Source organism: Brienomyrus brachyistius, chromosome 1, assembly GCF_023856365.1.
Source record: "Brienomyrus brachyistius isolate T26 chromosome 1, BBRACH_0.4, whole genome shotgun sequence".
Lineage (NCBI taxonomy): Eukaryota > Metazoa > Chordata > Actinopteri > Osteoglossiformes > Mormyridae > Brienomyrus > Brienomyrus brachyistius.
The window spans coordinates 36,296,876-36,311,777 of NC_064533.1; the positions used below are offsets into that span (position 1 = coordinate 36,296,876).

A 14,902-nucleotide genomic window follows, 5' to 3' on the forward strand; every position below is an offset into this window, starting at 1 on the left:
CCACACACTGTTTTCCTGTGAGCTGTCCCGGAAGAGAGGCCTCTAATCCCTCAGTATCCCATCTAATCCGCTAAGAGCTCTCTCTGCTCTGCTGCACCTGCATTGGCTGGCTGGGCTCTCAAAGCTTCTTACTACTTTCTGTTCTTGGTTCACATAGGAAACAGAACATACACACCTTGGGTTTAATCAATAAGTATATGCGATGTAATGAGCAGCCCTAAGGAATGAAATTAATGGTTGGGGTCGGTGGTACAGGGGCAGTGCTGTGGCGCAGTGGTTCACACTGTTGTCTCACACCTCTGGGAGGGTGTTTGAGGCTCAGCCCTGGCTCCATGTGTGTGGAGTTCGCATGCTCTCTCCATGTCATCGTGGGGTTTCCTCTGGGTACTCCTGCTTCCCCCCACAGTGCAATAACATGCTGAGGTTAATTGGAGTTACTAAATTGCCCAATGGTGTGAATGGTGTAAGTGCCTTGCACTGGGTTGGTGCCCCATTCGTGGTTGCTCCCTGTGTAGCAGGTGGAGATGTTTTGATTTGTGGGGGATGTGTTGTGTGCTCAGTCTGTTAATCAATTATCCACATGAGGGCAGCTTATATAAGGCTTTGGTGCCCAACGTGGGGCATTCCCTGATTTGTCAGCATTGATACTGCCCACTTCTGGGTCGCCTCATTCCCTTCGCCAGCGGCGTGAGTAAGGTAGTAGTAGTAGCTGTTTCGCTTCCTATCAGCTATGTTTTGCCGTTGATTGTTTGTTTGGATAGTGGTACCACGCAGTATCTCTGATTGAAGGCAGTGTGCACGCCGCTTCGTCACAGGTCAGTCTTTTTCCCAGTGTGACACCCGTATGGTGTGTCTTCCTCTCTTGCGTGTGATTGAGGGCACTGACTGAATGGTATGTATACCTGACAAGGTTATCGGCTTTGCCCTTTTCCTTGACTGTAGCACATAAACTGCATTTACTTTTCTAATAGATGGTGCCTGCCTGATGTAACGGCTGCAAGAACGCTGTGGGGACTTCGTAGGACCATTGCTGTTCTGTTCGATCTGTTTCTGTTTTGGTTTTATGTTTCTTTTCATTAAATGTGTTTCGTGCTAAGTGGTTGATTTGTATTTTAATGTTTAAACTTTTTGGTGTGTATTATTTTGTAGTGAATTCTTTTGTTCTCTCTTTTGACAAACTTTTGGGAGTGTCCGTTTTTTCCGCCTGTGTGTGGCGGGTCATTTTAGCGCGTGTCTAGAACTGGCCGAGGTGGGGTTAGTGTATCGGGGGGCTGGCGTTTTGTGTGTGAGCTGTGTGGGTTTCTTTTGGATTGGTGTGAGTTTTGCTTGGTTATTTATTTTTGATTTACGGGGCCCTTACACCTTGACCATCTATTCCCCAGTTTATCTGGCTCCTCGCTCCTATTTGGTGTCATTTGGGATGAAGCTTTTGCACTTTGCTGTGTTTTTAGAGTTTGGGTAATAAAAGTATTTTGTTAATTGGTATTGCGTCTCCTTCCTTGGCGTATATCGAGCCTGGTTGCCATATTGTGTTAGAGGAGGATTAGTTATTTCCTTGGGTGAAATTCCCAGGGTGGCGTAGTTTGGCATGTTACCTCTCCTTTTGGGGCTGTGAGAAGGATGAATGGTATTTAACAAGTAGGGAAAATAGACTTCTTTATCATATCGCCACTGTTTTGCGCCCGTAGCCTCCAGGATAGGCTCTGGGCCCCCACAGCTCTGAATAGGAGTTACAGAAAATGGATGTATGGATGCTTCTCTTACTCCATCCCCAGCCTCAGCCGCAGAAGACCTGCCCCTGGTTCTCAGAGCACGTCCTCGAGACTGAATTACTTTACATCACACTCCATGGTCACTTTAGCAAAGAAATGGCTTAAGTGGGGCATACGGAGCCCCCCCAATGAACCCCAGGTAGCCCCTGACATGTCAGCCAACAGAAGAATGGCATGTGCTGTGGATTCGCTCTCGATTGCAGGCACCTTAAAGCAGACATCCCACCTTAGGCATATTGATACCAGGGAGGTGGATGAGGGAGGTCGCTGGCGCAGTATGACAGTAATACCATAAATATTCCACATTATTTTTATTTGAAATTGTGGTCCTGCTGCTGCATGAGTCAACAGTACGCACCCCTGCAGGCCCAGTTGTTCCGGAAAGAACTATGGATGGCAATTAGCCAGACTGCATGTAGGGCTTCAGTACTGTTGTAGGGAATGTATTGTGTGAGGAACACTGGTGAGCAAATAAAACATTCCCCTATTATTCAACTTCTACTGGATATTAAGAACCCCATATGCATTTACTGTATGTAGGGATCAAATGAATGGGAGATGCAGAGAGGGTATGGATATGTCAAGGGAGGGCATGTGGAGTGCTGTCCCTTCTACTCCTCTCTGATTAACTGCTATCTGCACTCCATGAGTTTGGCCTGTACATGAGGCCAATGGCCTGCTGGCTTTACTTTCTGTTCATTTTAGTTACATTAATTTGTGCATGGTGGCCAGTTCGCCTATATCCCAAGGGTGACAAGAAAATCACCCTGTTCCATCCTCCAGCATCCCATGGATCTTTTCTATTCCTGCATTTCTGCTAAAATCAATGAACAGTGCAGTGGGAATGAAATCCAAGAGAGCCTCTGGCCAGTGAGGTCTCAAACTGCCACACCCCCAAATTAGGGTACTTACAATTCTAGAAACGCACACAGACACCCCTAGTTACATCATTTCCTTAATATTTTAGCATTTTAATGCAATTTGCACTATGAATTTGTCTTACTATTATGAAGTAGTCTTACTACTTTGAGGCTTTTTATTGCATGAATGTGGTTTTTTGCACCGATGAATTACACCTGGAAGGTTGGACGATGTTTTTTTTTCAGTTTGATTAAATTACTCCCGTTTAGAGTGACGCATATTTTAGTTTTGCATGCCAGCTTTTGGATTCTGCAGAAGTTCTTCATCATTTCATGATTGAATTTCATCCATCTACTGTAACTGCTAATCCAGTTAGGGTAATTTAATAAATATGGCTAGTATCATACGACCTGCCTCCATTTTCTCCTACGGATTCCTAAATGAATGCCAGTGGCATTCTATGATAAATTGTACATTGTACTGTATACTACATGCTTACTATTCACTGACATGTTGATCATTTGAGTCTTTATTGTTCACATAGTCAGTTCTGCCTAAGAGCATGTTACTCTTGTTTGGATACTTTTATAAAGTCAGGATAACAGCATATGTTGATGACATAATCTTAAGCAAGGTCATTCACCAAGACCAGAGAGGAATTTTTTTAACAGTATTAATAAGGGTGAAACTGAGCTGCAATCTATGCATAAATAACTGTTATGTGGTCTCCTCAACCAGAGTACAGTGCGCTTGTCCCAGTACAGTGCACATGTCTTAGTATCACACAGGGAAAAAAACACTTTAGGTGACCGATTCTCTAACATTTTTCCTGAGAGTTTGGTGTGTTTCTGTGGGTTTTTCCTGGCTTCCGGATCCCTCTTCACTCCACATCCGGCCAGTTGAATTACTGTGTCTCAGTTGCCCAAAGTGTTTCATCGAGGACATCTGCTGTACAAGTGTCACCCTATACAGTATCTCAGCTGGTGTTGCTAATCATTAGGATAATTTAAAACTGGGATAATAAAAAGAGAATATCAAACTGAAGCTGTTCTCTCTCAAGGTTGAAATTTACCTTGGGCTGCAGTCTATATTATTTCACAAGAATTATCTGCTCTGAATCTCACCTACTTGGAGGACTTCCTTCATTAGAAATTTGCTTTCTAGCATTGCTGCTGCACAAAGTAACAGAAAAACAGAACACTGGATCACATCACAACTCTTCACCATCAATTTTACTTTCACCCTCTTCATGTCACTGGAAAATATGCATTACTGAGTAGGTAAAGAGATTACAGCATCCCCAGCTCCACTTTTACTCCAAAAAGCTATTCAGGGGAACATTTTTTATAACAGAAGTCCAATTTAGCATCGCAGGTGTCCAAAGCCTATCCTGGAGGCTATGGATGAAAGGCAGGGAACAAGATGGATGGATGGATGGATGGATGGATGGATGGATGGAAGTCCCTAAGTACAATGAATACAGCATTTTAACGAGAGATGATGATTATAGGAACCGCAGAAAGTCAAATAAATGTGCCGTGATTTACACTCTGCCTTCTGATTAAAAGTGCATGAGTATCAGACCTCTTTGTGGTGACTGTAAATGTCAGTATTAATGAGGCTGGTATCTAAAACGGGATTCTTAGTTCCATTCTCTCTCAATCCGAAATTCCTTGAGCAAGACGTGCTCGCAGTCACACATGATCAAGGTCAAACTGCTGACATGTTCATAGAGAAATTGAAAACAAGATTGTGATATATAATAATAAATAGCACTGAGGATCTTACTTTCTGGTCGCTGTTGTACGATAGTTATAGTGGCATTGAGCACTGTGTCACTCTAACTCAATATGTATATCTGTGTCATGAAGGGCTTTGCTTTTACACTAGCTGGCTCATTTCTCAAAGCTACCCATGGGAGTCGTGAGGAATTATGTGGCTGATGTCACAGGCAATAGCAGACACAGGCTGGGTGATTTCTCAACTAGTATAAACAAATGAATGATCTTCAGTAATGAGACCTCTGCTTATATTACTTAACTGAAATGGGAAGCACAAATAAACATTGTAGAAATTTACATAAAACATCCCATAAGCTAAAAAATTTAATGAACTACGTGAACACAAAGAGCTGGTTTTTAGGAAACACGTCAAGATGACTTCAGCTCCACCCTGAACACTTTAGGAAGCTGGGAGTCAAAGAGGAGAAACAGACGGTGATCACCTAGGAGTCCGGGTGGAACGCCTTGTTCAGATACACCCTCACCTGTGGGGGCCATCTGCTGCAGTCCAGGGTCTTCAGGTGCAGGCGAGACGAAAGTTAGCCGAGAGGGAGGAGTCCGTCACTGCTAATGGGTCTCTTTCCAATAAGAGGCCCACACAATTACACATTTGAAAACTCGGGTTTCCATATTATAAAAAGACCAAGCATAGTATACACATGGATTGTAATACATTCAGTTATATTCAAGGGTCGATCTATCAGTGCTGAATACTGTCTATACTATTTATATACCAATAATTTTTCAGCCCTCTATGATAGATTTTAATGTCAAATTTCATTAGCAGCAATTATTCAACTGGCTGCTTAGTGTGTGACTCCCAAACAGATAAAAACAGAGTCACTGCTTAAAACCACATACTCTGTTATACTGTCTTTTGTTTAAGCTATAATCCATCCATTCAGGAATATCTATAGCATAATATATAATATAATATATTTACATTGCTTACATTTTTATTCTTCACAATCCATTTATATATATATATAGAATGCACCTGTTGCCCTTACTGATTTGTTGCAGAAAAATGCACACAGTGTACACAGGGAGAAGTCAATACATCTACTGCATGATATAATTCATGTGAATTTCCTTCAGTGTAATGAGAACCAGCAAATGCAATAAAAATAGAAGACTCATCAACGACTCCCTTGTTACATTTTTAAAAACGGCTTTTGCGAAAGCATGACACCTTAAATTATGCACTTAAAACTTTTAAATTTGGCATAGAACCCCCCCTCTTATTTGTCCTGCCAATGATTGGATGGTGGCTATTCCTCACATGCTGATTGGTTGGTGGCTATTCCTGGCAGCAGCGACAACAGCAGGAGACAGACACAGTGCAGCATCCCCAGGGTGAGGGAAAGAGAGTGAGCGCAAGAGAGAGAGAGAGAGAGAGAGAGAGACGGAGAGAGCTGAATTAAGAGTGAGAACTGTTTTGGTCTACTCCTGAAGAGGGAAACATCTGAGGATTGCAGTATCTGTCGGGCTGCCATCATTAGCCTTTGCACGCAGAACTGAGCTGGAATGAGCGGCCAGAGGTGGTGCCGGAGTGGGCGCTGAAGATGCTTAGATCCAAGTGAGACTCCCGACGGCGTTTTCCGGAAGCCTGAGGATGCAGAGCCTGCGACAGGCAGCGACAGAGGCATTCCATCGCCTAGGTGAGCATGTTACCCAGCCATGACAAGTAAACACTGGCGGTAGTGCAGACGAGCAGCTAACCTGAATCGCATTTCCATCCGCATTTATAACCTCAGTTTATTACCCCTGAGTTATTAAGTAACGTAGGGGTGCCACTGGTGTAAGGCTACTGTACCATTAGTCTAAAAATCAGTCTATTTCTATGCATCTCTGTGCCTCACACTGCCGTTTCCCCGGGCGTTGTGCGCGAGCCTTGTCGATTTGCATATTTCAAGTGATCCGCAGAGGTGTCAGGCAGGAGGAATGGCGTAAACAAAACTGGTCGGCGCTTCAGTAGTGGACAAAAGAGGGGAGGTCGGATGGAGTGTACCCTCCCCGTGGGCTCCGCGAGCTGCAGCGCCGAGAGTAGTGGGGAGATTTATGAGTTTCTGCTGGGGGAGCCTGCTCCAACTTGCTGCAGACATAAACGCGTTAGCGTGGACCGTGGGAGACGTGAAGTACGGCCGTCACACGCAGAGCGCGGGCCTGCAGACGCGCCGGCGGCACTCCTGATTGCTGTTCAGGAAGGTTGCCAACAGGAGGCAGCCAACAGCAGGCAACACTGTGATTCTGCTGCCTGTCTCTGGCAGGCACTTAATGAGGCTGTCAATGAGATCGATCAGTCAGAGCTCACAGCAGGCTGGTCAGCATCCCAGGGGAGGCCTACCGGATGAGAAGCGCCCCGGGCCGGACCCTGTACACTCCCACAACTGCAGAATGGGTGATGTCATCTTTAAGTAAATACCCTAACTGCCAGTGCATGCGTCAGCAAACACCTCCCATGGCTGCAGAGGGGTCCCACGGGGTGTCAATCTTAACTGGAGATAGACTGTTTTTGTCTCATCCCACCCATACATTATGTAATTTCTTTGAGTGTAGTTTGTACCTTTGCCAGAAGCACACATGCCCTGGGCATTTTGCCATCATCCCGAAACTAAGCCACCAGAAATAAAATGTCTTAGGGTGTATAGGAATGTCACAAGTTTCTCCCCAAACAAATGCAAATATCTAATGAGCTAATGTTTGAAATCTCCTTTGTCATCTGTAGGGCACTAACTCACGGGACTTGACATTAGGTTAAAATTAGAGCACGTCGAAAAAAGAGAGAACCAGGAACAGGGCCAGAGATCCGGCTGTCAGTCAGGTCAGAGGTCTGCATGGCTGTTAGACTCTGCACACACGCCAGGCACAACCATCAGAGCTTAATGGGGGGGGAGCAATCTCGCCTTGTAAGCCTGCGAGGAAACTTTGCCTTAAGAATACTGATAAGGCCTGAGAATGATGGTGAACGTCTCTCGCAGTTAAAAAGGCCAGAGACACATGGCTGGTTCGGGAAGCATAGCAGAATGGTGCCTCCCTGTGAGAGGATAAAAAGAAGAAGAAGGAGAATTAAAATCTCCATTCTGCCAAATTAACATACGGACCACTGATGTTGGTCAATTCAACCACATAATTACTGTGGCTGGATTTCAGTATCATTAAAAACTGATCTAATAATAGATAGAAGATATAGGGTTTTGTTTAAAAATCAATTATTACAAGTGTACTTGGGTGTGAAGTATCTTGCTTCATCCATCAGGCAGCCCTGCTACTTCACACCACAAGGTTGTGGGTTCGACTCCCAGTTGAACAGACTGATGTTCTCCCTGTTTGCCTGATTCCTACACTGCCCCCAAAAGTGAAACACGGGAACTATGCTGATGGTGAAACTGAGAAATGTTTTTTGACAACCACTCACATATCTGTAGTAGGTGCATAATTGACAGTGTACTTATTCAAAACTGAGCATAGCGGAATTATGGTAATTTGTCACAGGATATAACAGAACCTAAGAGGCGTGTTTACGGGCAAAACTCAATTCTGAAAAAATATGCAGTTATTGTGCTTTGGCTTTGAAGGGCAGTGAAGGACCTCCGGTTTAATACAGCAGTCCAAACATGGAAAAGTGAACTAGTGTCTCTCCATAGTGTGTGTGGCCCATGATGGACTGCCTTCACCATGAACCTGTGCTCCGTGCTGCCTGTGATAGGCTCCAGGCTCACCATGACCCTGTGCTCTGTGCTGCCTGCGATAGGCTCCAGGCTCGCTATGACCCTGTACTCTGTGCTGTCTGCGATAGGCTCCAGGCTCACCATGACCCTGTGCTCCATGCTGTCTGTGATAGGCTCCAGGCTCACCATGACCATGTGCTCTGTGCTGCCTGCGATAGGCTCCAGGCTCGCTATGACCCTGTGCTCTGTGCTGTCTGTGATAGGCTCCAGGCTCACCATGACCCTGTGCTCTGTGCTGCCAGCGATAGGCTCCAGGCTCGCTATGACCCTGTGCTCTGTGCTGTCTGCGATAAGCTCCAGGCTCGCTATGACCCTGTGCTCTGTGCTACCTGCGATAGGCTCCAGGCTCACCATGACCCTGTGCTCCATGCTGCCTGTGATAGGCTCCAGGCTCGCTATGACCCTGTGCTCTGTGCTGTCTGCGATAGGCTCCAGGCTAGCTATGACCCTGTGCTCTGTGCTGTCTGTGATAGGCTCCAGGCTCGCTATGACCCTGTGCTCTGTGCTGTCTGTGATAGGCTCCAGGCTCACCATGACCCGGTGCTCTGTGCTGTCTGCGATAGGCTCCAGGCTCGCTATGACCCTGTGCTCTGTGCTACCTGCGATAGGCTCCAGGCTCTCCATGACCCTGTGCTCCATGCTGCCTGTGATAGGCTCCAGGCTCGCTATGACCCTGTGCTCTGTGCTGTCTGCGATAGGCTCCAGGCTCGCTATGACCCTGTGCTCTGTGCTACCTGCGATAGGCTCCAGGCTCACCATGACCCTGTGCTCCATGCTGCCTGCGATAGGCTCCAGGCTCGCTATGACCCTGTGCTCTGTGCTGTCTGTGACTGGCTCCAAGCTCACCATGACCCTGTGCTCTGTGCTGTCTGCGATAGCCTCCAGGCTCGCTATGACCCTGTGCTCTGTGATATCTGTGACTGGCTCCAAGCTCGCTATGACCTTGTGCTCTGTGCTGTCTGCGATAGGCTCCAGGCTCACCATGACCCTGTGCTCTGTGCTGTCTGTGATAGGCTCCAGGCTCGCTATGACCCTGTGCCCTGTGCTGCCTGCAATAGGCTCCAAGCTCGGTATGACCCTGTGCTCTGTGCTGTCTGCAATAGGCTCCAGGCTCGCTATGACCCTGTGCCCTGTGCTGCCTGCAATAGGCTCCAAGCTCGGTATGACCCTGTGCTCCGTGCTGCCTGCGATAGGCTCCAGGCTCACTATGACCATGTGCCCTGTGATGCCTGTGATTGGCTCCAGGTTCACCATGACCCTGTGCTCCGTGCTGTCTGCGATAGGCTCCAGGCTCGCTATGACCCTGTGCCCTGTGCTGCCTGTGATTGGCTCCAGGTTCACTATAACCCTGTGCTCTGAGCTGCCTGCGATAGGCTCAGGCTCACCATGACCATGGGCTTTGTACTGCCTACGATAGGCTCCAGGCTCACCATGACCCTGTGCTCTGTGCTGTCTGTGATTGGCTCCAGGTTCACCATGACCCTGTGCTCTGTGCTGTCTGTGATAGGCTCCAGGCTCGCTATGACCCTGTGCTCTGTGCTGCCTGTGATTGGCTCCAGGTTCACCATGACCATGTATTGGCTAATGGAAGGTGGATGGATGAATTCACTGGAATAATTCAGGCTACGTATATTGATCAGATATTTGTATCCAGTCCTCATACCAGCATTCTATAACGCATATGTCTGTCTTCTGTAACCATTAGCTGCTGAAGCTGATAAATTTTTTATGACCACTGAAAAAAAGAGTACCGTTTGGTACCGGAATTAATTGCTTCCCAATTGATCATTATCTGCAGAGTACAAAAAAGAGCCATAGTTATTACACAGTAAATTTGATGAAATAATAAACATCATAAAAAAGTTTTTATTCAAACATTCAAACACATCTGCGTCTGTCATCACAGTTACCCCACCAATGTGCTGGAAAACTCATTTTTCAGGCTCCCCACATAAGCAGTTTACTGCACAGGACAGTGTTTCCTAGAACGTTCCCAGAGAAACTCTACTGCCACCTTGCCAGAGGTGGACGACTCGTACATTACAACTTATCCCGTGTAGGGATACACAGGGCACACTGTCACTGGCACCCCCCCCCCCCCCCAACCGCGGACTGTGTGCTGCTCCTAGAGTTCCATGTGGACTTCAACCACCACTGAGTCCATCACACACCGTGGGCAATATAGCAACACCTGCTCACCGAACCACGTGGTTAGGTTAACCATGTGCTGGGGGGACCCCAAGAGAACCAAGAGGACACCCATGCAGACACGGGGGGGGGGGGAAATACTGACAAGATACTGAGGTGGACTACTCAATATTATTTACATATTCATATCACCTTGTGAGCCCTAGAAAATCGATAAATCTAAAGCCGTCAAAGGAAATCTAGTATGTAATTAAAAAGATATAAATACACTGTATTGTTCTGTATTTTCTTACTACACTGCCTCCCTCCCCGGCTGTAAAACACCAGCATGTGTATCACTGGTGCAGTGATCATAATGCATCATGATTCAGTCATTTTGGGGCCAGGGTGTAGCTTTCATATGTGTATCTCTTCTTCCCCGTTAAAACAGCCTGCTGATTTACTCATGGTCCTGACTGGTTTTTGTTTTTTTTCTCTTTCTCTCTGGCTTGTTCTTACCAGGTCTCAAGCAAAGACACCTGGGATACGAGGAGGTAAGGCACCGTGCTGTTCATAAGGCACTTTGACACGCCGCTGCATTCCCGAGCTCTGATACCCCCTGAGTGTATGAGGGACATACTGACACACACTTGGCACTCAGAGTGTCTGAGGCGAACCAAGCACACAACAGCTGCCCTAGAATGAGCTGACCCTCTTTAGACATGAGTAAACCACTGAATTGACTGTCGGCAGTTACTCTCCTATTACTCGGCTTTACTTCCCCCGAGCATCTTTACTCCCGTTTCCTGCTCTCTCCTTCACACACGCTTTATTGTTTTATTGTTTACTGTTATAACCCTGGAACACAGCCAACTCTACTGAACATCACAGCCCTCTGTTTTGAACACCACATCTCTCTGTTGTACGATAATCCTGGAACACAGCCATCTCTACTGAACACCACGGCCCTCTCTGCTGAACACTGATTCCTGCACCATGACCCTGCACTGACTCTTCTCAGATAGTTGCCACATCCTGAACACTAACTCAGATTACATGTGGTTGTTAGTCTCCCTGCTCATATGCAATAGAGGGTGATGCTGCAAGAGGCTGCACCCTTATAAAGCTGGACAGGAATAGCACAAGAACCTTCCTACAGCCCCACTCTTTATACCTCTCCCCTTCCCCTCTCTCTGAGAGGTTCAGCCAATGGCAGCCATTGTGCTCAGATCCCACCGCTGGCTGTCAGACTTGGTTAGCTCTCATAGTCGGGGGTGTCAAACCACGCTAAGAAAAGCCCCATGCACACGCTATATCAGTATGTTATTGTGAAAAATGTCAGGAAGTAAAAGACATAAAATGTAAAAAAAAACAGTAAAATGAAATAATGCGGTTTGGGAGAGAAGACGCAGACCGTATAAAAGCTGGCCAGGGTTGGCGTGCGCGCGGGCATCTCAGCGGGGCGCTGGGCATGACCCAGCCGCTCACACGCACACGCTCTCTGCCGCGGCTCGTGTGCGTGACCCCGGCTCGTTTTCACTTTATGCGCTTTTCTATATAAAACAGAGGCTGCCCCCGCAGAGCTGGCTGGGCAGTGTACTGCGTGTGGTCGTAAACACAAACGGGGGGGGGGTGGGAGCGCAGACGGTGCACGTCTACACGCACGCGAGCTCGGCAGCACACGACGGCAGATACCGGCTGTCGCCCTCATCTTCGCGGACAGGGCTGAAGGCAACAGGAAGTGGTTGTTCATAAGAATATTCACTAGTATTATGAAGCAGAATACAATGGAAACAGTAAACATGTAATTGGTGAGTCAAAGCATGAATTCACTGAGCCATTTTGAAACTGTGGTGTCCAGGAAGATTTTAAAGTTTCCGTGTCACAGTCTTACACGACTATATATCATTAAATTTAGCAGAAACCGCAAAGTTTCAAGCAGATCCAAAACCGTAGTGCCTGGAAGACTTCTCTATGCTGACATGTATCACACGGAGGTGATACAGGAGGGAAAATGCCATGAAGCTGAATTTTTCCCAGTCATACTACTGCAGCCATATTTTAAAGATCTGTAGACATCAAAGGAAATATATTAGCCAGACGGAATTTGTAGCTTCACGTGAAGGAAAATGATTGGTGACATAAAAGGTCACAATTTCAGTCCTGCTCCATTCCCTAAAGGAAGCGTCAGCACCTGAAGGGGGCGACGTGTGGATTATGTCCAGTGAGCATCTCCTTCACTAGCGGGCATGATCATGAAACACAGCCTATTATGAACTTTACAGATTGGCATGCTGTGGTCTAAACACATTCAAATGCAATAATATCAAATAAATATTGTAATCAAATGACTCAACAATAAAAAAAAGAGAGAGTAGTCTTCGATAATTAAGCAGAGAAACACCTCTTCTCTGAATCAGCAGGCCGGCAGACAGGGCAGAGGCAGTGTGCTGTATTTTTAGATCTGGGCTGCTAAAACCTGCCAGGGTGACCTGTACAGCACGAAAGGACATGAATTCTAAGCTATAAGATTTACCAGACATCCTGTTATACCTCCTTTTGAGGGCAGAAAAGGGTTCTGCACTGTCAAAATGCACAGATAGTGCATCTAACCGGCACGGCGGTGTGTTCTGCATTTTTTGGTGACCTTTTCACCCTTTTTAATCCCAAATTCTGTTTAGTCAACAAGCACAATTGTTTGCTAAGGAAAACAAATTCTCTTGGATGCCAGGGACCAAAATAGCACAGACCAGCATCCACCATGACATTCAATACATTGTCACAGCTTGAGACATGTGGCAAAGCAAACCACAATACATGCATTAATATTCTCTGCAGAATAAGGATTAGATTACATTAAATCCATGAAACATTAACACAAAATCCTGTATATAATGTTATAACACAAATGTTCCTTATTTTCTCTTCAGCAGCTACCCTCTGATTGATAATCCTAAGTATCTTCCCAGAGCTCCCAGTAAATTGGTGTATATAAACATGAGAAAAGTGGTAGTTTGAGGGTGTGAAGAGAGCATTTTGCACACAGTGCATCCATAAATGGAAGCAGCTGCTCTCAATCCAATATCAGAACAGCGGAGAACCAGGTTCCACTAAGACAAGGATACAAATTACATTTGTCAGTTATGGGGGCTGCAAAGGGCCATGCAACCAGTATGAACTGTTATGAAACATCATCACAGTTACTATTAATACAGTTATATTTTCAAATGCATCAAAGTAACTACATATATGAATTGCATGTGGTAATGCGTACTCTTTAGAGTAAAATAATAAATTACATATAACATAAAGTGACTTAAATATAACATACTAACCTAGCACTGCAAATTCAGCATGCCCACTGCAACATGTGATCTCACGCAGTCACATGTAAGCACTCAGACAGGCCTTCCCACACTGGCTTACACTCTGCTGGAGTTTCATGACTGTAGTCTCGTCCTTTTGGTGGTGCAGTAATAAAGGCTTCCTGCCCTTTGTTCCTCTAAATGCTATGAACAGACGAGACCTGCTTTATACATTTGATCATTCTTCCTTTATTCTAGCCCTAACTTTCCATCACTTTATTTTTTTTTGTTAATGTCATTTGATGAATAGACCCCTTTGTTCCAATTAAAGGAAGCAAAATTTTAAATGTTTTTTTTCCCCCAAATGAGTCATGAGACCATGCTTTGGGACATGTTCATACCGGTCACATGAGCTGCGGGATCTTCGCTACATTGGAAAGCAGGAGGGAGTGAGGTAGTGGCTCAGGGATAGAGGACATGGTGGAGGATTAGCGGTGGAGGATCTGGGACATGGGACTGGCGTGTGTCCGGGAGAGTTGCTGTAGCTGCTGGAGAGAGACAGCAAGAGGCGTTGAGGACAAGAAACAGCCGTCAGCGGAGAAGCAGGCAGAGGTGTCACTGAAGCTACCCGAGGTAGAGAAAGATGCGTTTGTCTGCCTGGCTGCTGGGGCGTAAATAGGTGTCAGAGCTTTGCACAATGACCAAGCCTGGTCACTCTTTGGAACCGTAACCTAACTGCCTCATTTGGTACACGGCTTCAGACAAAAAAATCTGCTAAGTAATCATATTGTTGTCATACAAGTTGTCTGTCGATTATCCTTTTTGAAGAGCATGGTTCTTTTATTGGCCATTTGTGCACATACATGAGGAGGAAGTTGGGGGTCAGAGCGCAGGGACAGCTATATAGCTGACACACAGGGCGGGTGGGGGGGGGGTGTGTTAAGGGCCTTCCTCAAAGGCACAACAGAGATTCAACTATTCACCCACCCAAGGGATTTGAACCAGCAATTTTCTAATCGTAGGCACAGAGACCAAACACACAAAGCCACACAGCGGCTCAGTGGGCAATACACAGACCTTCCAACCGTAGCACTGCGCTAGAGGAGCTTCTGTCAAAATAAACAAAGGAAGTATGGGAAATGAAATTAATAGAATAATGGAATGGAGAGAAGGTGGGGGCGGGGGATAGAGATGAGTTTACATTCTTTTGCTGCCAAAGTTTATGTGGATTATTCCAAGATATGATTGACAGGAGGCACTAAGACACTGTTTCACTCCTACAAAGTTCTTTTTGGCTGGACCCTCGATCAAATCATGTTCACCTC

General features: G+C 46.0%; 1 protein-coding gene across 2 annotated transcripts in view; it reads left to right on the forward strand.

Annotated features, from left to right (window-relative positions):
• Nucleotides 1-5,765: 5,765 nt before the first annotated feature.
• Nucleotides 5,766-14,902, forward strand: part of cdk15 (cyclin-dependent kinase 15) — a 28,798-nt gene continuing 19,661 nt past the window's right edge. Inside the window, exons 1-2 of one of the 2 annotated variants that reach the window (XM_049026298.1) lie at nucleotides 5,766-6,075; nucleotides 10,795-10,826. In XM_049026298.1, the coding sequence (XP_048882255.1) occupies nucleotides 6,030-6,075; nucleotides 10,795-10,826 (78 nt within the window). In that variant the 5' untranslated portion in view covers nucleotides 5,766-6,029. The other variant, XM_049026288.1, reaches the window with a different exon arrangement.